Consider the following 24,903-nt stretch of genomic DNA (forward strand, 5'->3'; position numbering starts at 1 on the left):
GAATTGTTTAACTTAATATTACCAACAAATTTCACTCATACACGCCATTGCATAATTGAAACTATCAAATTTAACTATATTTTTTTTGTATTTACATACAAAATAGGGTTATTTACGAAAGAAATAATGTTATTTTAGGTATTTTTTTTAAAGACAAATGAAAAGAAGGAAACTTCATTGTATAATTAAAAGTTCTCAAGTATACATTAGAAAATACAAGTAAAAAAAAAAGTATACATTAGAAAATACGATGGAATTGTGTAGTGATCCAACATATTTTGGTAAGTGGCTACTTTATTTCAAAGTTAAATACTTTTTTTATATAATTAAAATAAGAAAACTAAAATAATTATAGATGCACTACATTTTAAAAAATGTAAGAAAACGTTTATTATGTTTACTAAGTATCTTAGTATTTTGTTTTTCTAGTAGCCCAAATAATTTGAGCCCAAACATTATTATTCAAGCCCAAAATTCTGAGCCCACCAAAGAACTCACCCTTATAAAAAAGTCCATAATCGCAAACTCCATCCGTTGCAATTTCAACCCTTTTTTCAGATTCAATCACAACTAATCTCGCAAGCGTCGCCCAACACTCTCCCTTTCTTCACATTAAATCTCACCGCCGATTAAGGATGACGAGCAGAAGAGCTGCTGTTTCTGCAATCGATCTCATTCATAATGGAAGAGGATTTCTCAATCAATGGTCGCATAAATCGGGTATTATCTCTCCTCCATTCTCTCTCTTCTCTTCCAAGGCTTTTCAACCTAAGCAGCCCAGAATCGATTTCAGCTGTGTTAAAGAATTAAATGATGCTATTGAATTGTTTCAAAAAATGAAGAGTATGCAGCGGGAGCCTTCTGTTCTCGTGTATAATAAATTTATGAGTGTTTGTGTAAAGATTGAGCAGTACTCTTTTGCCCTTGATGTGTTCGATGAAATGCTTAGGATGGGTGTCCCAGTTAATGTTTACACAATGAATATTGCTGTGAACTGCTGTTGTCTCTTGAAAGATATAAAATCTGGCTTTGCTATAATGGGTTTATTTTTCAAGAGTGGTTGCGAACCAAATGTCGCGACATTCAACACTCTGATTAAAGGGTTGTTTTTAAATCATAAGGTGGCCGAGGCTGGGAAATTGTTCAATATGCTTTTGCGTTTCAGAATATGTGAGCCTAATGATGTTATGATTGTGACGATGGTAGATGGGCTTTGTAAATCAGGAAATGTCCTTCCAGCGAGAGATTTAGTTCGTAGATTAGAAAGAAGTAGGTTGAGACCTAATGTCAAGGCTTATACTGCATTACTCGACGGGCTATGCAAATTTGGAATGGTGGATGATGCTCTCCAGCTCCTATCCGCGATGATCGAAAAGGGTATTACACCCAATGTTGTCACGTACAGCTCGATGATTCAGGGGTTGTGCGACCTAGGGAGACTGGAGGATGTTAAGGTTCTAGTGAATGATATGTCCAATTCTAATATTTCTCTCAATGTCGTAACTTTTAGTATATTGATTGATGCATACTGCAAGGAGAGAAAGATGAAAGAGGCTGAAGATTTGTTGGAAATTATGAAGCAACGTAACGTATGCCCTAATGTTGTCACTTATACTGCGATAATGGAGGGGTATTGTTTGAGAGGGGAAATTGACAAAGCACGACAAGTACTTGATTCCATGGTTGACAAGGGACTTAAGCCTAATATTGTTACCTACAACTGCTTATTAAATGGATATTGCAGAAAGGGGAGAATAGACGAAGCTTGGCTTCATTTTCTGGAATTTCCTTGTAAAGGTCTGGAGCATGATACAGTTGCTTACACAACCATGATTCATGGACTGTTTAGTAAGCGTAGATTTTCCGAGGGCTGGAAGCTTTTCAAGGATATGGAAGCTCGACGAGTATGTCCTGATATATATACTTATAGTACATTGTTGGATGGGCTGTGCAGGAATGGGGAGACTGATAAAGCTCTTTCTTTTCTGCATACGATTGAAGGGAAAGGAGTTGATCTCGATAGAGTTACATATGGGGCTGTCATTAATGGATTATGCCAAAATGGGAAACTTGATGTTGCCAGAGATCTTTTCAACCAACTGCCTTCTAGAGGTGTGCTACCTAATGCTCGAATGTATACAATGATCATTGATGCACTTTGTCATGAAGGTTCTACGGAGGAGGCACAATGTTTGCTTACAGAGATGCAGAGTCATGGTTGTGCACCTACCAGCGTGACATACAACATCATGACACGAAGTTTCCTAAAGAAGAAAGAGCTTAGCAAGGCAATACCATACTTGGAAGTAATGCGCGAAAAGGGACTCTCAGCAGATGTTTCTACTCTTTCCATGCTCATTGATCAAATGCAAGGAAAAACTAAAGATGATGTTCTTCTCAAATTGATGAAGGATGTTTTGCCAAAGGATTTTCCATCATAGTCATCTCGCCTTCTGAGATGCAACCAACTCAGGCTTTGGGGCTGAACTTTGTGTCTTTTTATTTCTTCTAGGTTTTTTTTTTTTTTTCATCTAAAGATTTTTCTTGTGATTTTGGAAGGGTACTTGCTTGCGTTTATTTATGGGTGGTTTTTCAATTAATCGATTTTTTTTGTAATATATCTCATGTTGTGTACAAATATATTCTCATATATTCTAATATATCAATTCGTATGCGTATGTTGCAGAAATGGATATTCATTTATTTTCTTCTACTTTTGATACAAGAGGCAGCCTTCTAGCTGAAGTGTCTGTTTCCTAGATTAGCAACACAACTAATATATACTTCCATATTTAATGAAAAAAAATGGCGAAGAAGAAGATGAAAAGAAAATTTACCAAACATATTACTCATCTAAACCACAATTTGAGCAGAAAACTGCTTATTTTGCTAATCAAAATTGCCTCACAAAACATCCTGCAGTTTAGAGTCTTGAAAAAGCTACACCAAAAACATACTCAAAAAGAGAATAACAAAGTTATAAGTAGAGCTACTCCTTGTGAAGATTTAGCAACAAACTGGTATCTACACCCTCCTTCATCTCCTAAACACAATTCTCTTAACAATACAAAATATATTTTAATAACATATAATAATTCACATGAATTACTCAATAAAAATATAAACATTCAATTTATACAAAGTGTAACGATAATTAAGTTATTAAATAAATTTAAAAAGTATTCGATAATAAAAATTTGCACTATGCATATACTATTCATCATAATAAATATTTTGATAGAAACATAAATAAAAAGTTATAAATTTTTTAATGAAGAGAAAGAAAATAAAATATTCTAATATTTTCATAACTTATTCATTTTTGATGATTTTCATACTATATTGAATTTGAGATACATATTGATTATTATTTCATGATCAAATTTGATGACGTTTAAATAATAATTACAACATAAAAAGGTTAAAAAAAATAGTAAAAATTTTGGTGGAAGAAGAGAGAGAAAAAGAGAGGGAAATGTATTATTATTGTCTTTTTTTCTCAAGAAAATGTATTATTTTATTTACATTGTATAATATTGTTATATTTTCATTTCGCGCATAGCACATGAGAAAATACTAGTTAACCTAAGAGAGAGATTACTATAGTTAGGGGTAGGGCTGGCAAATCGTGCGGGTCGGATCGCTATCGGGTCGACCTGATATCAACCCGACCTGATAAGGCCAAACCCGAACCCGACCTGATAAGGGAATGCTTGAACCCAACCCGAACCCAACCTGATACACCTAAACCCGAACCCAACCCTAACCCGACACGAACCCGATAACAACCCGATTTGAATCGGGTTGACACGACCCGATAGCGACACGATAGCGACACGATCTGATTACGACCTGATAACAACCCGATTTGAATCGGGTTGACACAACACGATAGCGACACGATCTTATTACGACATGATAACAACACGAATTTGATTTGATTCATTCACATGAATAATAATATAAAAAAAATACAAAATTCATCACATATGCTCAACAATCAACATATCCAAAATAATAAAACCCTAAGGCCTAAACTAAGAAATCAAAAATTTAAAAATTAAAATAAATATTTAATAAAAATAATAATATCACTATCGGGTTACCTGAATCCGACCTGAACCCAACCCGAACCCGACCCAAAATTATCAGGTCCTTATCAGGTCGACCCGATAAGGACCCGAACCTTATCGTGCGTGTTACTAACCCATTAATTTCGTGCGGTTTCGTGTCGTGTTTTCGTGTCGTGTCGAAAATTGCCAGCCCTAGTTAGGGGTGGCTAAACGGGTAGTGGGTATCGGTATACCCGACCCGAACCCGATACTCGTGCGGGTTTTGGGTACCCGATACCCGCCTTAGACGGGATGTGGGTCGGGATCGAGTATTGACTAGAGAAGATTTGCGGGTATCGGGTATACCCGCATAAAAAATAATTAACATATATTTTTATTATTTTATATAATTTGATAATGTAATAAATCCTTAATTGTTCTGAATCTGATTTTTGAAAATCTTAAATTAAAGAAAAGTAGAAATAGCCGTTGAACGCAGCCTGCCCTAACATTGAAAAATATTTGAATTCCCTATGTCTCATCTCCGTAAAGAGAGTTAGATAGATAGCATCCAAGCATACACGCCTTTAGGATTTTTCAAACATCATTGAAATGATGGGACAAGCTCTGATATTCTGATTTTTCCTAGAATCCCATTCTAAGATATCATGCCTTCATATTCGTTTATTATATTGTATATTTTTTTTTCTTCATTTTTTCATAATCTTGAGATTATATATTAAGTATAAAAAGTAAATTTCTGTTCATGTATGAGTTTCAGTTGTTCAGACAAAGTAGCTTTACTGACCAAAAAACGAAGAAGAAATGATGCATGATGTATGGAAAAATTGGTTTAACATGCGGGTGTTTGCGGGTACCCTAATACCCGCATCGGGTACCCACGTCGGGTATTAGGGTACCCAACAGGGTCGTCGGGGTCGGGACCGGGTAGGAAAATTTAGGAAATTGCGGGGTCAGGTACCCGCAAAAATCGGGTAGGGTACCCGACCCGCCCCATTTAGCCACCCCTAACTATAGTGGTTTTCTTAGAAGAAATGCGCGAAAAGAGACTCTTAGCATATGCTTCTACTTTTTTGATTTAATCCATTATCATTGCGGCAAATTATTTATAATTAGTATCATGTACTAATCCACAAAGGACGTTTATGTACCAAGTTATCATAAAAAACACATGCAATATAAAATTAACAAATAATAATATGCCTTATAACTACAATATTAAATATTACAAGCTGATCTACAACAAAATTATAATATAAATTTGAATAAGAGCGATGAAAAGAATTGTTTAACTTAATATTACCAACAAATTTCACTCATACACGCCACTGCATAATTGAAACTATCAAATTTAACTATATATTTTTTTATTTACATACAAAATAGGGTTATTTAAGAAAGAAATAAGGTTATTTTAGGTATTTTTTTTAAAGACAAATGAAAAGAAGGAAACTTCATTGTATAATTAAAAGTTCTCAAGTATACATTAGACAATACAAGTAAAAAAAAAAAAGTATACATTAGAAAATACGATGGAATTGTGTAGTGATCCAACATATTTTGGTAAGTGGCTACTTTATTCCAAAGTTAAATACTTTTTTATATAATTAAAATAAGAAAACTAAAATAATTATAGATGCACTACATTTTAAAAAATGTAAGAAAACGTTTATTATGTTTACTAGTCTCTTAGTATTTTTTTTTTCTAGCCCAAATAATTTGAGCCCAAACATTATTATTCAAGCCCATTCTGAACCCACCAAAGAACTCACCCTTATAAAAAAGTCCATAATCGCAAACTCCATCCGTTGCAATTTCAACCCTTTTTTCAGATTCAATCACAACTCCTAAACTTGCAAGCGTCGCCCAACACTCTCCCTTTCTTCACATTAAATCTCTGCGCCGATTAAGGATGACGAGCAGAAGAGCTGCTGTTTCTGCAATCGATCTCATTCATGGAAGAGGATTTCTCAATCCATGGTCGCATAAATCGGGTATTAACTCTCCTCCGTTCTCTCTCTTCTCTTCCAAGGCTTTTCAACCTAAGCAGCCCAGAATCGATTTCAGCTGTGTTAAAGAATTAAATGATGCTATTGGATTGTTTCAAAAAATGAAGAGTATGCAGCCGGAGCCTTCTGTTCGAATGTATAACAATCTTTTGAGTGTCACTGTAAAGATTGAGCAGTATTCTTTTGCCCTTTATATGTTTGATGAAATGCTTAGGATGGGCATCCCTGTTGATGTTTACACCATGAATATTGCTGTGAACTGCTGTTTTCTATTGAAAGATATAAAATCTGGCTTTGCTATAATAGGTTTATTTTTCAAGAGTGGTTGCGAACCAAATGTCACGACATTCAACACTCTGATTAAAGGGTTGTTTTTAAATCATAAGGTGGCCGAGGCTGGGAAATTGTTCAATATGCTTTTGCATTTCAGAATATGTGAGCCTAATGATGTTATGATTGTGACGATGGTAGATGGGCTTTGTAAATCAGGAAATGTCCTTCCAGCGAGAGATTTAGTTCGTAGATTAGAAAGAAGTAGGTTGAGACCCAATGTCAAGGCTTATAATGCATTACTCGATGGGCTACGCAAATCTGGAATGGTGGATGATGCTCTCCAGCTCCTATCCGCGATGATCGAAAAGGGTATTACACCCGATGTTGTCACGTACAACTCGATGATTCAGGGGTTGTGCGACCTAGGGAGACTGGAGGATGTTAAGGTTCTGGTGAATGAAATGTCTAATTCTAATATTTCTCTCAATGTTGTTACCTTTAATATATTGATTGATGCATACTGCAAGGAGAGAAAGATGGAAGAGGCTCAGGATTTGTTGAAAACTATGAAGCAACATAACGTATGTCCTGATGTTGTCACTTATAATACGCTGATTGATGGGTATTGTTTCAGAGGGGAAATTGGTAAAGCACGACAAGTACTTGATTCCATGGTTGACAAGGGACTAAAGCCTAATATTGTTAGCTGCGGCTGCTTATTAAATGGATATTGCAGTAAGGGGAGAATAGACGAAGCTTGGCTTCATTTTCTGGAAGTTCCTTTGAAAGGTCTGGAGCATGATACATGTACTTATAATACCATGATTCATGGACTGTTTAGTAAACGTAGATTTTCCGAGGGCTGGAAGCTTTTCAAGGATATGGAAGCTCGACGAGTAACTCCTAACATATATACTTATAATACATTGTTGGATGGGCTGTGCAAGAATGGGGAGATTGATGAAGCTCTTTCTTTTCTGCACACGATTGAAGGGAAAGGAGTTACTCCTAATAGAGTCACATATGGGGCTGTCATAAATGGATTATGCAAAAATGGGAAACTTGATGTTGCTAGAGATCTTTTCAACCAACTACCTTCTAGAGGTGTGCAACCTAATGCTCGTATATATAATATGATCATTGGTGCACTTTGTCATGAAGGTTCTACAGAGGAGGCACAATGTTTGCTTACAGAGATGCAGAGTCATGGTTGTGCACCTACCAGCGTGACATACAACATCATGACGCGAAGTTTCCTAAAGAAGAAAGAGCTTAGCAAGGCAATACCATACTTGGAAGTAATGCGCGAAAAGGAACTCTCAGCAGATGTTTCTACTCTTTCCATGCTCATTGATCAAATGCAAGGAAAAACTAAAGATGATGTTCTTCTCAAATTGATGAAGGATGTTTTGCCAAAGGATTTTGCATCATAGTCATCTCGCCTTCTGAGATGCAACCAACTCAGGCTTTGGGGCTGAACTTTGTGTCTTTTTCTTTCTTCTGTTTTTTTATTTTTTTTCATCTAATGATTTTTTCTTGTGATTTTCTTGCGTTTATTTATGGGTGGTTTTTCAATTCTCATATATCTCATGTTGTGTGCAAATATATTCTCAGATATTCTAATAATTCAATTCATATGCATATGTTACTGAAATGGATATTCATTTATTTTCTTCTGCTTTTGATTTTCACCTAGAAATAAAGGGTGGTAAGTATCTGTTCCCTTTGAGCAAGAAGCAGACAGCCTTCTAGCCTTCTAGCAACACAACTAATATATACTTCCATATTTAATGAAAAAAAATGGCAAAGAAGAAGATGAAAAGAAAATTCACCAAACATATTACTCATCTAACCACAATTGGAGCAGAAAACTACTTATTTTGCAAATCAAAATTGCCTCACAAAACAACCTGCAGTTTACAGTCTTGAAAAAGCTACACCAAAAACATACTTGTGAAGATTTAGCAACACAACAAATAGCAACAAACTGGTATCTACACCCTGCTTCATCTCCTAAAACACAATTCTCTCAACAATACGAAAACTACGAAGACAAACTGCAAGCGCAGCGTTGCTTTCCTTAACGATAGTTACAATCGCAGCCAGCTAAAGAGCGTGTGCGAGAAGCTCGTTCCAAGCAAGTCGCGTTCAGAGTTGCACTTCTCTGTCGTATATCCAGCTGAACGGGATCTTCAGCGCCTGCTTGGCCCTCCCTTGAGCTCTCTCCTCCAGACGTCTGATTCTCGGAGGCAATCCACAGACGTATTCTTGAGCCTTCTGCCCATCCGCGGATAGCCCCGTTATATTTTCAACTTTCCATCGTGCAACCAAGTGTTCTAGAATGTCGGCGTAGTCTCTTGCTGTGTAGACGCCGAGGCGTTGGGCGACGGCCGAGAAGTGGTCGAAGAGGCTGTCATCACGGCCGTCGTACATCAAGTGGGCGGGCATGGAGATTTTCTTCTTCATCATGTCGGCAAAAGCTAGGACAGTCCCATTGGGGTCGATCTCGAACAGCTTCTCCACTATCTTGGTGTACGCAGTTTCGTGGCGCTTCTCATCCGAGGCGATGGTGCCGCATATCTGAGCCAGCTTGATGTCCCCATGCTCCCGGGCATGTCGGGCTGTGTTTCCGTGGGACACGAACGTAGCCCTTTCTTGGAAGGACGTGTAGATGAATCCGAGGTACGGGTTGTTTTCTGTCCTCGGGTCCTGAAAAGGTTTATATCGAAACGAGATGTCAACACAAGTTGCTCAAAATCTTTTGTAAGACTGTCTCGCGGATCTAGTGTTTCAATCTGAATCTTGACCCGTGAGACAGTCTTACACAAATTCGGGGACAAAGTTACACTGATTGACACGACTCACAAGCAAGTAGGATAGTCAATAGATTTAGACAAACGAGAAACGAAGTTAGTTACCATTCCCGACCCGATGAGATATTGGATAGTCTTCTCGATTTGCTTCATATCTACTCTCCCGCAGAGATAAAGATACTTATTAAGAAGATCTCCGTGCCTATTCTCCTCAGCAGTCCACGCCCTCGTCCAGACTGCCCAAGGAGTTAAGCTCGCCCCCGTTTCATCCCTCACGCCATCCAAGGTGTTGAGCATTGTCTGGTACGTCGGGAGGGCTTCCTCGGTGATCATATCTCCAACCAGAACAACAAAATAATCGTCGGGAATCTCCTTAGCTCTCTCTCTCAATTCCCTGACCTGGTCATGGAATCCATCCGAGGCGGGATCTGGCAAGAAATCCTGAGGCTGCCAACACTTCTCAACTGGTTTAAGGTGAACCAGTAGATTGTCCTCGGCCCAGCCTTCTATAGATTTGAAGATCTCGATCTTTTGAGGGGGCATCGAGTGCGTGACTTGAACGTGAACCTCACGAGGTGCGCTAAAAGGCTTCTTCGCAGTCTCAGCTTCCCTGTAAAAAATTTAAACACATTGTAAGGGAAGTTCACTTGAAGTATCATGATTTGCACAATTTGTCAAGATCTAAACTTCAATTCAAGTCGTAAACATTACCAAGAATACTAGCAGCAAATGCAAAGATAGCCCTTCACCACAACATTAACGGACAAAAGCATTTGCATTACAACGCCAAAAGCAAAATCACCAGTTTATGAAAAATTCGCCCGAGATCAGTGGCATCTCTCACTCTGTTTTCTCATGGCAAGGGATTTGTCATCAATTAGGGGCCGTTTGTGCAATAGGATAGAAGATAGATAACATATGATTTGAGTATATGAAGGATCCGATGATCAAACAAATTCAATATTAATCGCATATTATCTTTATCTATTTATCCTATCACACAAAGTAAACCTTTATCTATCTATCCTATCACACAAAGTACCTTCAAAGGTTTTTTTTTTTTTTTAAATGCAACTTTAGAATCTGTTAGAGTAGATTCATATCATTGTTTCAGCATTGATGGCATGTTACCTCATAAATGCATAACATAATTTTCAAAAGTGGACGTGGCACAAATATGACGATGTCATAAATAAACAAAACCTGAAGAACCATGTCAGCATATTTATGGTGGCACCAACGAAGAGAGAGAGAGAGAGAGAGAGAGAGATTCAATGCAGTAGAAGTAAGGGTCCCACTACAAGATCTGACATCAAGGAACTCCAAATCGAATGAAAGGAAAAATTGAAAGAAACTTCTGAAAATGACTGAGTAATTGCATGAGGTACTTGACCAAAATATGCTCACATATATGTTCAAGTGTACTAATGGGTTATTGGCGTTAAAATACACCAATTTTAATCGATTTTTGACTTTGCACACCAACTTTAAAACCGTGACAAAATACACGAACTTAACAATTCATGTAATTTCATCAAGATTGAGATTTTCATCCAAAATAAAGCCGACTTGGCAGCTCGGTGGCATAAATCGCATGAATTGGTCCACAGAGTTGCAACGCCAAGTTTAAATTTTGCGAAAATCTCAATTGTGATAAAATTACAACAATTGTTACGTTCGTGTATTTTTGTAGTAATTTTAAAGTTAGTGTGCAAAACCAAAAAATCCGCCAAACATATGACTTGGATTCTGAAGACAAATGGTCTCACAAAAGGTTTTGTGATGAAAGAATTATTCTTAATCACCCCATTAATGAGTGAGCAGCAATCAGTCAACAAAAAACTGGAAATAAATAAATAAACTGACATCTGAGAGAAAAATAAATTAATAAACGATTGAAAACGACTGCAGTGAGGATCTAGACCAACTAATCTCTACCAACTCCGCAGAAACCATGAAGCTAAAAATGGCAAAAATCCAAAACAAAGAAACAACTACTAAATCTAGCATATTTCAGTAACTCCTGAAATAATAGTATTTAAATAAATGCCTGTGTTCATAAGGATAACAAAAGGGGAATAATATTTCACAATGTGCATTTATTGAAAATAATAACAATTAAAGAAATCAAGAACTAAATTAATTTCAATTTGCAGTGTTATAGTATTGCCCCCCCAACCCCTCCCCCACCCCAAAATATGTACATACATATACATATATTACACACACACACATACATTAAATGAGTAAATGATGGAATGATACCACAGAAAAAAAAACTATTTGGCAAAATAAACTTTAAAGCCCAATTTATCACAGCAAGAACACAAATTCAAAAATGAAAGCAGAGAATCGATATCATTAAACAGCGCGAATTCAACAAAATTGAGCCAAAAAAGTAAAAGAAATCCCAATCTGCAACACGGAGGAAAAGGAAAAGGAAAATTGCGGCGAGCTCAAAACACATTTGGGGGAAAATAATGAATATTTCATATTAAAAATAAACAAATAATGAAATTACGGCTTACCTTGAACCGGAACGAAGAGTGGAAGCCATGAAGAATTTAGGAGATCTGCAGCTGGCGGCGGGAGGAAGAGCGAAAGAGGGGCATTTTGGTGATTGGAAGTTTATGGCATTCAGCTTCATCGCCATCTCCTTCGCAGCAAAATCTTGTGTAGACTGTTGCTCAGTTTTTCAGGCTGTATTTCCTCCACAAGTGAGGAAATGGCAAATGATGTGTGTGTGAGAGAGACAGAGAGAGATGGTGTGTGAGAGAGAGAGAGAGATGGTTGTGAGGCTGGGCCAACTGGGTTAATCTCTGATCATTTATATGTGTATGTTGTGTGTAAATGTGTGGGTAAAATGACGATATTGCCCTTTTCGTACTTTTATTTTTAGATTTGTTGTGGTCCTTTTTTTATATTTTATGTCGGATTAATAGTGTTTTGTGTAAGATATTTTTATTTTTTTACTTTTTTAATAATCTCCAGCTTTCAGTATTTTCCGTAAAATGTTCTGCGATCATTCCATGACGGAAAGATGAGACTTCGTGGAATTATTTTTCACTTCGCCATACGAAACGACGTCGTTTTGATGTTTGGTGGGAAAAAAATGAAAAAAATCAAAAATCTCTCCATCTCTCATCATTGCTAATCGTGGTGGCGGCGGCGGTAGGCAGCGATCTTTTAGCCGGAGTTAAGAGGAAGATTGTTGCAAATTTAGTAGTTAGTGTGTGAATTTTTCAACTTTTTTACACTTAAATATCGTTTTGATGCTTAGATGAAAAAAAAAATTACATCTAAATTTGATAAGATGAATCATCTTTCCGTCATCAAATTTATATGAGGGGACATTTTATAAAAAAAGATTGAAACTTAAGGAGTTTTAAGAAAAAAACAAAAGTTTGGATCATTTAATAAAAAATACTGACGATACAAAATATTAACTGTTTTATATTCTTAGCTCTCTTTATTATTCTTAACGCTTACGTTTTTGTAACTTAAATGAGAGTTTATCTTTTCCTTTTTTTCCAAGGGAAAAAAAACATTTATTTTGAATGCAATGATAATTACACAAAAATTTTGGTACAATCAGGTGTATCGTATAATCGAATTGACCCGCACCTAAAATAGTACTACTATTTATAAGGTTTGGGTCAGGATACAGGTTCGGATCAGGGTGCAGGCCAGAGTTTAAGTGAAGATGCAATCCAGTTATACGGTACATTCGATTGTACCCAAAACCATCTCTGATAGTTATAGGCTCATTGCTGATAGCTACGAAATAAGATCAACCTAAAAAATACTTCTTCGTTTTTAATTTTTTTGAAATAAATAATATTCTGACTTTGTTCCTCTTCGATTTCGTTGTTACCTTAATTGCTCATCTCAAACATCATACCATTCTTCATTAATTACAGATTCATAATTTTAACCAAAAAAAAAACTTAATTTTTATGTACTATATAATTAAAATTAAAATTGGATGAATAGCAAAATCGACAAAATCAATTATTGTTGCAATAGCTTATAATCACATGTGACATGTCTAAAGCCAAAATATGATCAATACCAATTAACACGAGATATACCAAATAGGGGCAATAGTGTCAATACATAAAATGTAGGGGCATTAGATTAATTAGATCATAAATGTTGTTTGTTGTATGGTTATACCACTAACCCTATATTAACGAATATTAAAACACAATTTTATTTAAAAAATGAAAAACTTAAACATAGAAGAAAAAATAAATCCTGCAGAAAATTGCCAAAACGAAAAAAAAGTTAAAAATGACAAACAAATTGATATTTCCATTTGTCACCTTCTTCCACTGCATGAATCCCACTCGTTGCCCCTATTATTTATTTTGTTGACAAATCACACTAAACAATTATGATAATTTATTATAATGTCATTTCCTACACGTCTCCATTTTGTTTTGTTTTTGTTCATTTATGTGTGTTACATCAACTCGGATTCATATGTAACTCTTTGTATGATTGATTTGAATGTTCTTGATTTAATTCATAAAAAATTGCTTTCCTTAGTTTACATTAATAATCGAGTCAAATTATAATTAAGCAAGCGTCTTTGTCTTTGCATTATAATTATGATCAAAGAATAGAAAAAACAATAACACACATCAATGCATCATATAAAATTATATTTGAAACTCGAACTTTCCATCCTATCTTTTGGATATTGTACGTTCCGATGCGAATTAATACAAATTTAACTCGAGGGCTCAAAAAAATCTAGCTAGAGTGTGCTCGAAGCTTACGCTAAAAATTTAGAATAGGGCTTCATTAAAAACCTCTCAATATAATATACCAAAATTTTAAACAGGAGAAGGATACTCGTTTAAAACAATACACTACAATTTCAAAAACAAAAAAATAAAATAAATCAAATTACATCAATTTGGGTAACGGATATAAAAAGTAGAAGGCATATATATCATTTTTTTAGATACAATTAAGATACATAGTATGAATTTGAATATATATTAAAAATCAATGATATAATGATACTATTCATTTCCCTAAATATATGAGAAACATTGCAATTTATATTGGTGAGGAAATGAAGAACTATGTAACCATCAAGGCTTGATTCTTCAAATAAATATTTTTTCATATAATTATCTATGGTATAAAAATGAGTCTAGGTATATATTTTATAAAACAGAAACCATTTTCAATTTTTAAATCGTGAAGATCTAAAGTAGATTAATTCATGACTTTACTGAATAAACTTATGCTTCTAGGATTGGCAAAAATTCCATCTTTTTGAATCCAATATTTTCAAAATATTTTAATTAATTTATAACGAATTTGAACCTATTTTATAACGATAAATTATATAATAATGATAACAAATCGTTGAAATCTCTCCATTATTTCACATGGTTGCATATTAACAATACTCTCATGCATGCACACTCAAACAAGTATGGAAAAATAAAAACACTCTCACAAAATACACAAATTAACAAATCCCCCAAAAGAAAACACACAAATTCCATCACACAAATCTATTGAAAGGCCTCCTCCCAACCGCCGCCGGCATCGACACCGTCGAATCCACGCTCAAATCTCCCCTAAAATGCGAAGAAGTATGTTTATCCGGCGCCTTTTGCGTGGCCGCACCGCCATCTTCCGCAGATCCTCTATTCCACTTGAAAGAGCCGATCATATTCGACGTCAAGGAGAACGAAAACCGCCTCTTCGACTCGTTGGCCGGAGTTTCCAAAACCCTCTCCTTCGGATTACTGCTTGCCCTCGCCTTGGCCTTAGCCGAGGCAGTTGGTGTCATGTAGTTTGGAACGGAGAATCCGTCGTCATTTTCGCCTCTAAGTGGAAAGTGGTCGTAGGTTGCCGGTGGCAGAGTTTTGGTCGGTGCCGGGAAGTAGGGTTTTACCTTAGTAGGGTTTGTAGACCTAGTTGATAGTGGAGTGACAATCTCATGACTCTCTGTAGTGAAGTTCCCGCGCTTGCTCCTCGCCCTAGGCCTAGTCCTGTGCTCCGAGACGGGCCTAGGGGGCGTCACAATGACATCTTTAGTCATTGCGGTTGTTGGTGGTGGCGGGAGCTGACGTTCTAGCCAATTCCACCACCAGGGGAGCCCGTTGGACCGGATGTCTGGGGCTCCATGAGATGATTGAGCCTTCCACGACTGGCAACGAGAAATGGCAAAAACATGTAAATTGAGGGAGTTATGATAGGTAACTAGGTAAGATCATGCTTATTTAGTACTTTTATATATAGATTGGCATTTGTGGATAGTTTTTATAATTTTTCAATTTTTTCACATATTTTTAACCCACCCTCAAAGTTAAAAACATCGATCGGTCTAAGATTTAAGGATGCGATTTTTTATTTTCTTACCCGATGAGAATATGCATAGGCCATGGCTCTCTCTCTCTTCATCACTGCTTCAACTTTCTTTCTCAACCTTCCTTCTATTTCCTCTTTTGTTAGCACACTATCATCCCAGTCGTCGCTATCGCCTGCTTCATGCTAAAAAATCGACACACATTTTCATCACCAGAAACTACTATTAGAAAAATGCACATACATAACGAAAATTAGTGCATTTCTTCCCAATTTTCCTTGCATAAACTAGATAAAAACAAACAAACGAAGCAATTTCAAGAAATCGAACAATCTCAACCCGATAAAGGGGAACATTTTTAAGATTCTTGAAGAAACATTAAACATAAAAGATATAGGAGCTCACCAATTGGTTCAAACTCCATTTGCTCAAGTTATTACTCTCCAATTCTTTGTTGTTCCTATATGCTTGATGCTGGATTGCCTGGTTTTCGAGCATTTGTACGCGTCTCGACTGGATTTGTGTCTGGATTCGGACAAGAAGTTGCATTTGTTTCATGGCATTCATCGTCTGTCTCTTCGCATTTGTGCTCCTTACCACTCCTTGAAGCCTCACTAGGCCTCTCAGAGCTCGGAAATTCCGCCTCGCCTGCATTTTTTCAATATATATCTGAGGATAAATATCACTTTTTAACCCAGAGTATTTGCATTTTTTTCAGGTCCCACTTTTTTTCATGGTACTCGAATAGAAGCCAACGTATATCTTATGCAAAATTTCAATTGCCAAAAACAAGACTTGTTATAAAAAAATGGGTCCGTTTCTAGATTTGAAAACAATATCAAATTATTAGGTATTCACTGTCATATCTGAAAGAAACACGCGTACGAATATTGGCTTTTAAAGTACTCCCTCTTTCGACAAAAAAATTATCACATTGCAACAGCACAGCACGAGTTTTAATAAAATATGAATGAAGTTGTTATTGGAGTAAGAGTCTCATTTTAAATGATATATATACATAATTACAAAACTACCCTTAGAAATAGATATAAGTATAAATTTTATAGATGTATCAAAAATTAGAATAATAAACACTTTTATAATAATACTCATTTCATCTCACTAAATATTATTGAGAAGAAGATTGATTAAAGGATAAAGTGATTGATAGTGGTGGAGCCCACAACTCTTTGTTAGAGAAAGTAATTTATTTTTTAATGAGTCATTATTAATGAGACAAACGAAAAAGAAAAGTGACGGAAGGGAGTAATAGATATTGAAAGTTATGATTTTCCATACCAAGTAGCCTCTGAATGTAGATTGGATCATAGTCGCCGACCGGTGTTGGTTCCTCATGCTCATCTCCGGCCTCTGCACATACCTAACTTCCCATCGACTCTGATTCGCCTCAGGAGTCAGGGCCGGGGGAAGAGTGGTCCTCAGGGAAGTAAACCTAGTCGAAGAAACTCTTTGGGAAGCAGCATTAGGGGAAGTAGCCCCATAAGGAGCGGTCGTTGGAGAGGCCGGCCTCCAGAGTGAGGCCGGTGGGACCCTTGTCTCCGCTGAAGATGCCGGAGGCGGCCTCACGAGCAGTTGATCCGCCTCCCCTAATATCTTCTCGATGCTGCTCGGCTCTTTGAATCGAGGAAGGAACGATTTTGCTTCACCATGATGTAAAATCCCTTTACTTGCCTTCTTCTCCTTGCTGCTTCTCTTATCTGATCCCTACATACAGTTATCTCAAAAAAAAAATTAAAAATAATCAAACAGTAAAAATAAATTCTTGATCATATGATGGTGTTATAAAAATTAAGAAAAATGCTTTAAAAATAAACAGAAATAACACATGCAATAGTCCAATCAATGGATCAAATCCTAGGATCTTGAAATGGTAATGACAAATAGAATATTGAAGCATATTTTGATGATTTTTTTGCTTCCCAAATATTCAAAAAAGAACACAGATGGTGTTCTTAAAAAATGAAGAGATATACTAACAAAAATCAACAGAAATCAAATCACACATACACACATACAATAGTCCAATTTTGAAATGCTAGATAAATAGAATATCAAGAGCTTACTTTGATGACTTATACTGCTTCCTAAATATTCAAACAACAATTCAGATTCTTGATACTATGAAGATATACTAAAAGTAAGCCAAATTCAAGAAAAATCAAATGCTGCTCTTAATACTGAATCAGCTAAAGAAGGAGGGAAGAGGGAGACGAAGACGAAGACGAAGAAATCACACATTCAATTGTATGATTCCTTAAAACATATTGCAGCTTCTTACATAGGATGATGGCTTGTCCTTTGATTCGTGCACGAAAACTCTCTTGATTGTCGAAAACCAGCTTCCCTTCTTTCCCATGTTCTCAGCATTACTGTTTCTCCCTACACAAGAAGCAGATGCAAACAAATTATGCATTGCATATGTTAACTTGAAAGAAACAGAGCAAAAAACAGAGCAAGAAACAGAGCAGAAGATCAAAGAGACCTAAGGCAGATTGTGGTAGGAAAATACTATATAAATCATGCAATAATCATTTACAAACAACACTTCTAACATATTTAATCATATATATGAAGAAATTTTAAGAAAAAGTTGATGAAGGAAGGCCAAGATTCTTACCGAATTCTAGTATTTGTAGTCAAATCCAGACAGAGATTTGTGATGCGTCTCTAGTTCATAATCAAAGTTTCATTTTTCCATTGTCTAAACTCTGAAAAAATTTCAAGAATTAGAGAGAGAGAGAGATCCACACAATTTTAAGGAAATCCCAATACATTGATTTATGGAAACATTACAAAATCAAGAAAAGAATTAAAAGGCCAGAAATCAAAACTGCACTAACATTAAATAAAATAAAATCTTGATAAGATATTAAATATAGGAAAATTAGAGAAAAAAGAAACATACATTTTTCACCATTTTGAAGGCAGAAAAGGCCTAATCCCAAGAGATCATCTCATGCAATCTTGCAATCTCATTAAAGAGGTAAATTTATTTACCTTAAAAACTATTTTCTCCAACCTTCAGAAGCCTTCCAAGACAACTGCACCAACTATCTAAATCTCTCTCTTTCTCTCTCTCTCATACACATGTAAGAATGTGAGCAGCTTTCTCTCTCTAGCTCTCTAGCCATCCTCTTTCTTAGTGTAGAATAACAGCATGCTTCTTTCCTTCGTAATCTAGCTACCCTCTCTCTCTCTCTCTCTCTCTCTGAATCTTTTTTCCAACTTCTACACCTCAGAATGTGTGTATGTGTGTGTTGTTGAATGTTTGAATATGTTGAGCTTTAGAGTTAGATTCTTGCTTGCAAAATATTGCAACTTTATCTCTCTCTCTCTCTCTCTCTCTCTCTCTCTTGTTGTGGAATCATGATGATTCATGATGATGATGAAAGGTATAATATATGCTTATTTTTTACTTTCTGCAAGTGAGAAAAACTGACCAACAGCAACAGGTGCAAATCTTGAAGAATAAAAAAAACTACTGTAGACATTTTACATTAGAATCTATAAATAGAAAAGGTAAATTTTTGAATGAAATTGGAAATGAATAGAATATTCATTTTCGAATGTTCTTTAGTTAAAAACAGAGTATTGTCCGAAATCAAATAGGAGTATCAAATAAAGCTAGATTTGAAGCTTATTTACTAATTAAATCATTTTGAGAGCAAGATTGGAAGTTTATTTACTAATTAGATCATTTTGAGCTAAAAGTGTGTTATGTAAAAATATTTAATATTGGAATTATTTGTGGCGAAATTGATTTTCTTGGATTAACATTAATCGCAAAAATTTCACAAGCTTGGGCCATTTTTATTTTAGTTTTATTTTATAGCAAAACAGACGCACCCCAAATTGTATAATGTCTGGAAAATGTTGTTACATAATATTTTCCGTTCTCGTTAATTAAAAATCTTGAAAAAAAACAATCATGCCACATTTTTTTTTTAATTTGTTGGATTTAAGATGTGTTTATTTTGCATAATATTACCATAATAGTTAGTGTGTTTGAAAATTATATAGAAATGTATATACATTTATTTTATTACTTATATGTTGGGAGCTAGTGAAGGAAGTAGTAGTAGGCAAGAGGTTGGCCACCTTTATACTCAATGGCTTTTTTGGTCACCTTCAACTCAACTAACTTTTCTTTAATATCAAGACTATTTGTAAAGCAATATTTCCCATCCTACCATCCACTAACATCTTATTAAATATGTAGAGCGGCAAAGATCTCATTGTAAAAAAAAAAACATCTTTAAACAAAAGCAAAAAAGAGTTCATTTCTTTATTAATAAGCTAATTGAATAGTAATTGGGGTATGGAGAAAAGTTAGTAAGATATGAAAGAAAAATATCAATTTAATTAATTTCAAATGCAGATTGCATTGGTTGGTGTTGAGATCCCACACACAGAACGTTTCTCATCTGCATACGATGATGTTTTCACACCATTTGAGTGGTGGTGAGGTCCCGCCTGCGTACGGTGATGCTTTTCCACCATTTGAGTGATGGTGAGGTCCCTCCCGCCTGTGATACAGAATATAAAAGATATGAATAATAGATAACAGACTATTAATTTATAAAAGACTTTGATTAATTTTAAAGCAAACAACATATTAATGTGTTATAGGTATCTACACACACCTATCATGCATAGCAAACGAGCCCTAATAGTTATAGATATATAATATGTATCTCTAATGGAGTACTAAACTTGACATGAAAATTGGGTCCATATATATATAGTGTGATTTTTCTTTACTTGCAGATTCTGTGAATAATTTTTTACTCCCTCCGTCCCTAAAATAACTTCCTCTTTTTCCATTTTGGGACGTCCCCCAAATAACTTCCTCTTTCTTTCTTTCCATTTTTGGAAACCTACCCCACCACTAACAATACTTTATTTATTCTTACTTTTTACTTTTCACCACTCCCAATACTAATTATAACACTTTTCACAACTTCCAATAATAATTATATCACTTTTTCTCCACTATCAATACACTTTACAACTTTTTATTAAAACCCGTGCCGTCCCCAAAGAGGAAGCCATTTCGGGGACGGAGGGAGTATTATTTTACAAAAATAAACTCTTATTCTTCTTATGTCTCTTATTTAAATTATAAGTTTTATTTAACTAATCATAATTCTTGTTTAAAATTGTATTATAATTATTAAATCTTCAATAATAAATAAAACTTCTAGTAATATATCAACTGTAATGCTTATTTAATTAATTGCATTGCTTGCTTAGTTGGTATTTTGTAAGAAAAGTTCATGTTAGAAAGTGATCACGAAATAATAAAAGGATGTTTTTTCATACATAAAAAAATATTTTTAGTAAATATAAAATAAAATTATCAATATATTGTATATCTTGAATTATATAGATATTATTTATTCATTGGTCATGTATGGGGACGCTCTTAATTACAACCTTACAAATTTGGAGGTTACGAATTGACAAATCTTATCATTAGTACCTAATTGATATAATTAGCGGTTAGACTAAATCATTTGAGTTGAGAGATGGGTTGTTATGTTTTTATTGAACTATTCGTACTCGATCTGATATTTTTTTATATTATTTATTTATAAAAATTAAAAACATTTTCAAAAAATGAAACTCTATTACGTCTATTACTAAAAATAGAAAATTAAAAGAAATTATGTCAGAATTATGAATGATCAATATTAACTAAATGTTTTAAAATAAATGCAAAAAGTTGAAAGAATAAAAAAAATTAAATACGAGTAAAACACCAAATCACAGATAGAATATTTTAAATAATTTTATAATATATTGAGTGGTGAATACTTTCTTTAAAAGCTGTTTTTGTTTTATTAAAGTCTAACTTACAATTTTGTTCGTATACAATAATATTATGTGTGTGTATTTTGTCTGAATTAATTATTTGTGTAAAGTTGATTTAACTAAAATAAATTTTAAAATTCGTTTTATCTACAATTTTCTTTTCCAAAATAATACATTAAGATTAGAAACAATAGGGCCGAATGGCCCTATTCAACATACAACATCAAATTTTGTCCACCATTTGAAAAAACATAAATTTTAGCCATTTTTTGTATGTCATGATTATTCTACTCTTCTCTCTCTTTCCTCTCTCTTTCTCATCTCCCTCTCTCTCTCTCTCCAGCGGCTGCGCTATCTCCTCTCTCCTTCTCATCTCCCTCTCTCTTTCTCCAGCGGCTACGCGGCAGCGGCGCAGAGCAGAAGTCACCGGAGCAGATCTGATCGCAGCGGCGGTGCCAAGCAGATCTGATCGCAGCTGATCTGATTGCAGCGGCGGAGCTGATCTGATCGCAGCGGCGCCGAGCAGAAGTCAGCGGCAGAATTCGTCGGAGTAGAGGATGAGGCGGCGGCGGTGGAGGAGATCCGATCCTCTGAAACGCGTGGAGGAGGGATTGGTCAGGTGGCGGATGATGAGGCGGCGGCGGCGGCAGATCTGATCTGATCTGATCTGTGCTGATCTGATCTGTGCTGCACGTATGACACTTATGGGTGCACACTTCCCCCTAGGGTTTAGATGTTCCATTTAGGGTTTAGATGTTCCATTTAAGGTTTAAATGATGTTGTTGTTTCTGTATTTGTGCTGCACGTATAGCACTTATGGCACTATTAGTGTCATAAGTGCCCAAATGACCATTTTACTTAGTTTTATTTTGAATTTTCGTTGGCACTTATGGCACTAATAGTGCCATAAGTGCCAAAATGACTATTTTACTTGGTTTTATTTTGGATTTCCGATGGCATTAGTGCCATAAGTGCCTAACCCGACCCGGCACGCGACCCGCGTGCCTGATCCTACCCAGTCCGCCTCATTAAGGGCAAAAACGTCCAAATCAATAAAAATGGCCAAAATTTGTGTTTTTTCAATGTGTGTGGCCATAAATTGTGTTTTATGCTTCATTTTGGCTACTTCAAAATTTTACTCTTAAGATTATTTGACAGATCATGATCCATGATACCCAATGAAGCCCTATAATTTGCTTTTTCCTTCTATATTTGGTCAATTATTTTTTGTCTTCTATGCCTATACATAAAATTTGAACAATAGTATCTGCCTCTAAGTAAGACTATACTTCTATCCAAATCAATCCATATTTTCGTGGCATATTAAATAATTAAGGGATAAATATCACTTTAAATCTCAAACTATTTTTAAACTATCAATTAATTCTGAACTATCGAAAATATAATTTAAAAAAAAAGAACAATTCTATATATATTTTGTCATCCGACAAGTCACGTCAAATTTTCAGAGCAAAAAAATTGATAAATTAATAATTCAACATATAATTAATAGTTTCAATAGTTCAAGATATAATTAATAGTTTCGAATAATTTGAAGTCTAAAATGATGTTTACCTTGAAATAATATTATTGTACTTGGATGATAGATCCCAATTAAAATACCTATCAAAGAGTCACGAGATTTCTCATTTTTAATTTTCTTCTTGTCTAACTGTGGGGTCCACTAGTTCTTCAGAGTTTTCCTTACAAGTCAGCGTGCCATAGATTTCATTGAGTTGGCTCTTTCATTCTTACCCTTTTATCATATGTCCAAACCAAAATCCCTCACGTTTGTTTTTATTTTATTCTTTTTGGAATTCCCCCCTATAAATACCCAGACACAAAATACATTTGTACATATATATTTCCTAAAATAATGAAAACTTTAATTCCAATAATTACAAATTCAAATCAATGCAAAGCCTAGTCAGAATATCGACCTGTTCAAGCTCGGCTCGATTAGATAGTTGTGTATTCTACTCAACTGAATTTGAACTTGGCTCGTAAAATACACGATAATGCTTTATTCGAGCTCAAGTTTGAGCTTGATTTGTTTGATATTCGATTAAATAGTATTGGACTCGAGTAAAATTTGATTTTATGTTTTAGTTGAATCGAGCTTGAGTCCGACAAGAAATTATCAAAATAGTAACTTAATAAGGAAATCTTAATTTTCACCGCAACCGATTTTTTTTTTATCGTTATAAATAATACTAGCATACTTTCAATATGGAAAAAGTATGAAGAAAGTTCCTAAAATAATTGGCAAAGAAGCATTGACTGATTGCTTTAGATTGTAACATGGGCTACCAGTATATGCAACTATGCAAGAGACTATATATGTTATTTTATTTGACAAAATTTATGGGTCATTTTTCATCATCATCGATGAGGCTTATTTATAACTTTGTTGCTATATATAATTTCTAGCAAATAAATCTATGCAGCCATATAAATTAGTTTTACAATATAATTAATTTATTTAATTTAATTAGGATTTAATTATTTTACTGTATTGTCTGTGTTGTATTTATTTTTTAATTTTTTTTGCATTTTTTAATTGAAAATACAAATTTACAAAAAAAAAATAACTACAATTAATATAGACAATACGATAAAATAACTAATTCTTATTTTTGTTTTATAAAATAAGTTAAATAAAATTTAAAAAACCTATTTAATTAATTTATAGATGATCACAATATGACCGTTTAACATCGCTCAATTATTAATATGTCAGAGTGAGACGGTCTCACACGAGCCACTCATACTAAACTTAGCAAGAATTCATCACGGGTAGGAACATGTCTACATTTAATTCACTTTAATTAAGAATTTACAATGATATCTTACACGACAATCAAAATGTTGCACATACATATACGTATAAAATTTACTCAGAAAAGAATGTGGAATCAAAATACATGGCATATATTGATAGTTTAGTTCAATGATATAGCTACCATTCCTATAAAAAATTATTATCAAGCTGACATTGATAGTTTGATGAAATTATATTTGTTTTTTCAACATAGGGTGGCGTATAAGCTAAAGTAGACTTCTAATAATATATATCTAATATTGTGGTCACTCCAATGCTTGTATGTCTATTAATGTTGTTACTCACCTAATTCTTTTAGTACATCACCTAATATTTATGCTTCTTTTTGTCTCAGTATAAAATAATTATATATTCCATACTTATTTTACTTATTATTATTATTATAGGGATATTTACCGTAAATTACACGAACTTTCAACAAATTATGGTTTTTCTCATGATCTTTAAAACGTGAAAATAATTACATCACCTTTCGATATTTTTTATTTTTTTTCCACGACGACTCTTTCCGATGAAACTAAAGCTGATGTGGCATAATGATGCCAACATAGAAAATAACCTAGGTGAAAAACACTCTCTATGAATTGAGGTGACACAATATTTAAAGTTGACGTATCTACGAATTGAAAATCTCTCACACTTAGGTATCAACAGATCTAAGTCAAAAACCCTAAATATTCTTCTCTCTCACACTTAGGGAATTCGAGGAAGATGCTCAGAT

General features: G+C 34.7%; 4 protein-coding genes across 6 annotated transcripts; 2 read left to right on the forward strand and 2 right to left on the reverse strand.

Annotated features, from left to right (window-relative positions):
- Positions 1-514: 514 nt before the first annotated feature.
- On the forward strand, positions 515-2,657 carry LOC130999756 (putative pentatricopeptide repeat-containing protein At1g12700, mitochondrial). The gene has a single exon (XM_057925377.1). It carries the CDS (start codon positions 636-638, stop codon positions 2,439-2,441), a length of 1,806 nt encoding a protein of 601 aa, XP_057781360.1. The 5' UTR covers positions 515-635; the 3' UTR covers positions 2,442-2,657.
- Positions 2,658-5,892: 3,235 nt separating this feature from the next.
- LOC130999757 (pentatricopeptide repeat-containing protein At1g12300, mitochondrial-like) lies at positions 5,893-8,030 on the forward strand. 2 transcript variants are annotated; one of them, XM_057925378.1, is made up of 2 exons: positions 5,893-6,067; positions 6,389-8,030. In XM_057925378.1, the coding sequence occupies exons 1-2, from the start codon at positions 5,986-5,988 to the stop codon at positions 7,786-7,788; spliced, it is 1,482 nt and encodes a 493-aa protein (XP_057781361.1). In that variant the 5' UTR covers positions 5,893-5,985; the 3' UTR covers positions 7,789-8,030. The 2 variants fall into 2 exon arrangements, with proteins under 2 accessions (XP_057781361.1, XP_057781362.1); XM_057925379.1 differs by having other exon boundaries at positions 6,572-8,030.
- Positions 8,031-8,213: 183 nt separating this feature from the next.
- On the reverse strand, positions 8,214-11,980 carry LOC130999760 (stearoyl-[acyl-carrier-protein] 9-desaturase, chloroplastic-like). The gene is made up of 3 exons (XM_057925383.1): positions 11,697-11,980; positions 9,274-9,778; positions 8,214-9,064 (listed from the first exon to the last, which is right to left on the reverse strand). The coding sequence occupies exons 1-3, from the start codon at positions 11,819-11,821 to the stop codon at positions 8,504-8,506; spliced, it is 1,191 nt and encodes a 396-aa protein (XP_057781366.1). The 5' UTR covers positions 11,822-11,980; the 3' UTR covers positions 8,214-8,503.
- Positions 11,981-14,540: 2,560 nt separating this feature from the next.
- LOC130999759 (protein IQ-DOMAIN 14-like) lies at positions 14,541-19,111 on the reverse strand. Of its 2 annotated transcripts, none has more exons than XM_057925380.1 (7): positions 18,524-19,111; positions 18,144-18,234; positions 17,805-17,905; positions 16,805-17,230; positions 15,911-16,153; positions 15,559-15,690; positions 14,541-15,346 (listed from the first exon to the last, which is right to left on the reverse strand). In XM_057925380.1, exons 3-7 carry the CDS (start codon positions 17,880-17,882, stop codon positions 14,696-14,698), a joined length of 1,530 nt encoding a protein of 509 aa, XP_057781363.1. In that variant the 5' UTR covers positions 17,883-17,905; positions 18,144-18,234; positions 18,524-19,111; the 3' UTR covers positions 14,541-14,695. The 2 variants fall into 2 exon arrangements, with proteins under 2 accessions (XP_057781363.1, XP_057781364.1); XM_057925381.1 differs by having other exon boundaries at positions 18,432-18,908.
- Positions 19,112-24,903: the final 5,792 nt, after the last annotated feature.

Source organism: Salvia miltiorrhiza, chromosome 8 (assembly GCF_028751815.1).
Source record: "Salvia miltiorrhiza cultivar Shanhuang (shh) chromosome 8, IMPLAD_Smil_shh, whole genome shotgun sequence".
In the NCBI taxonomy this organism is placed as follows: domain Eukaryota; kingdom Viridiplantae; phylum Streptophyta; class Magnoliopsida; order Lamiales; family Lamiaceae; genus Salvia; species Salvia miltiorrhiza.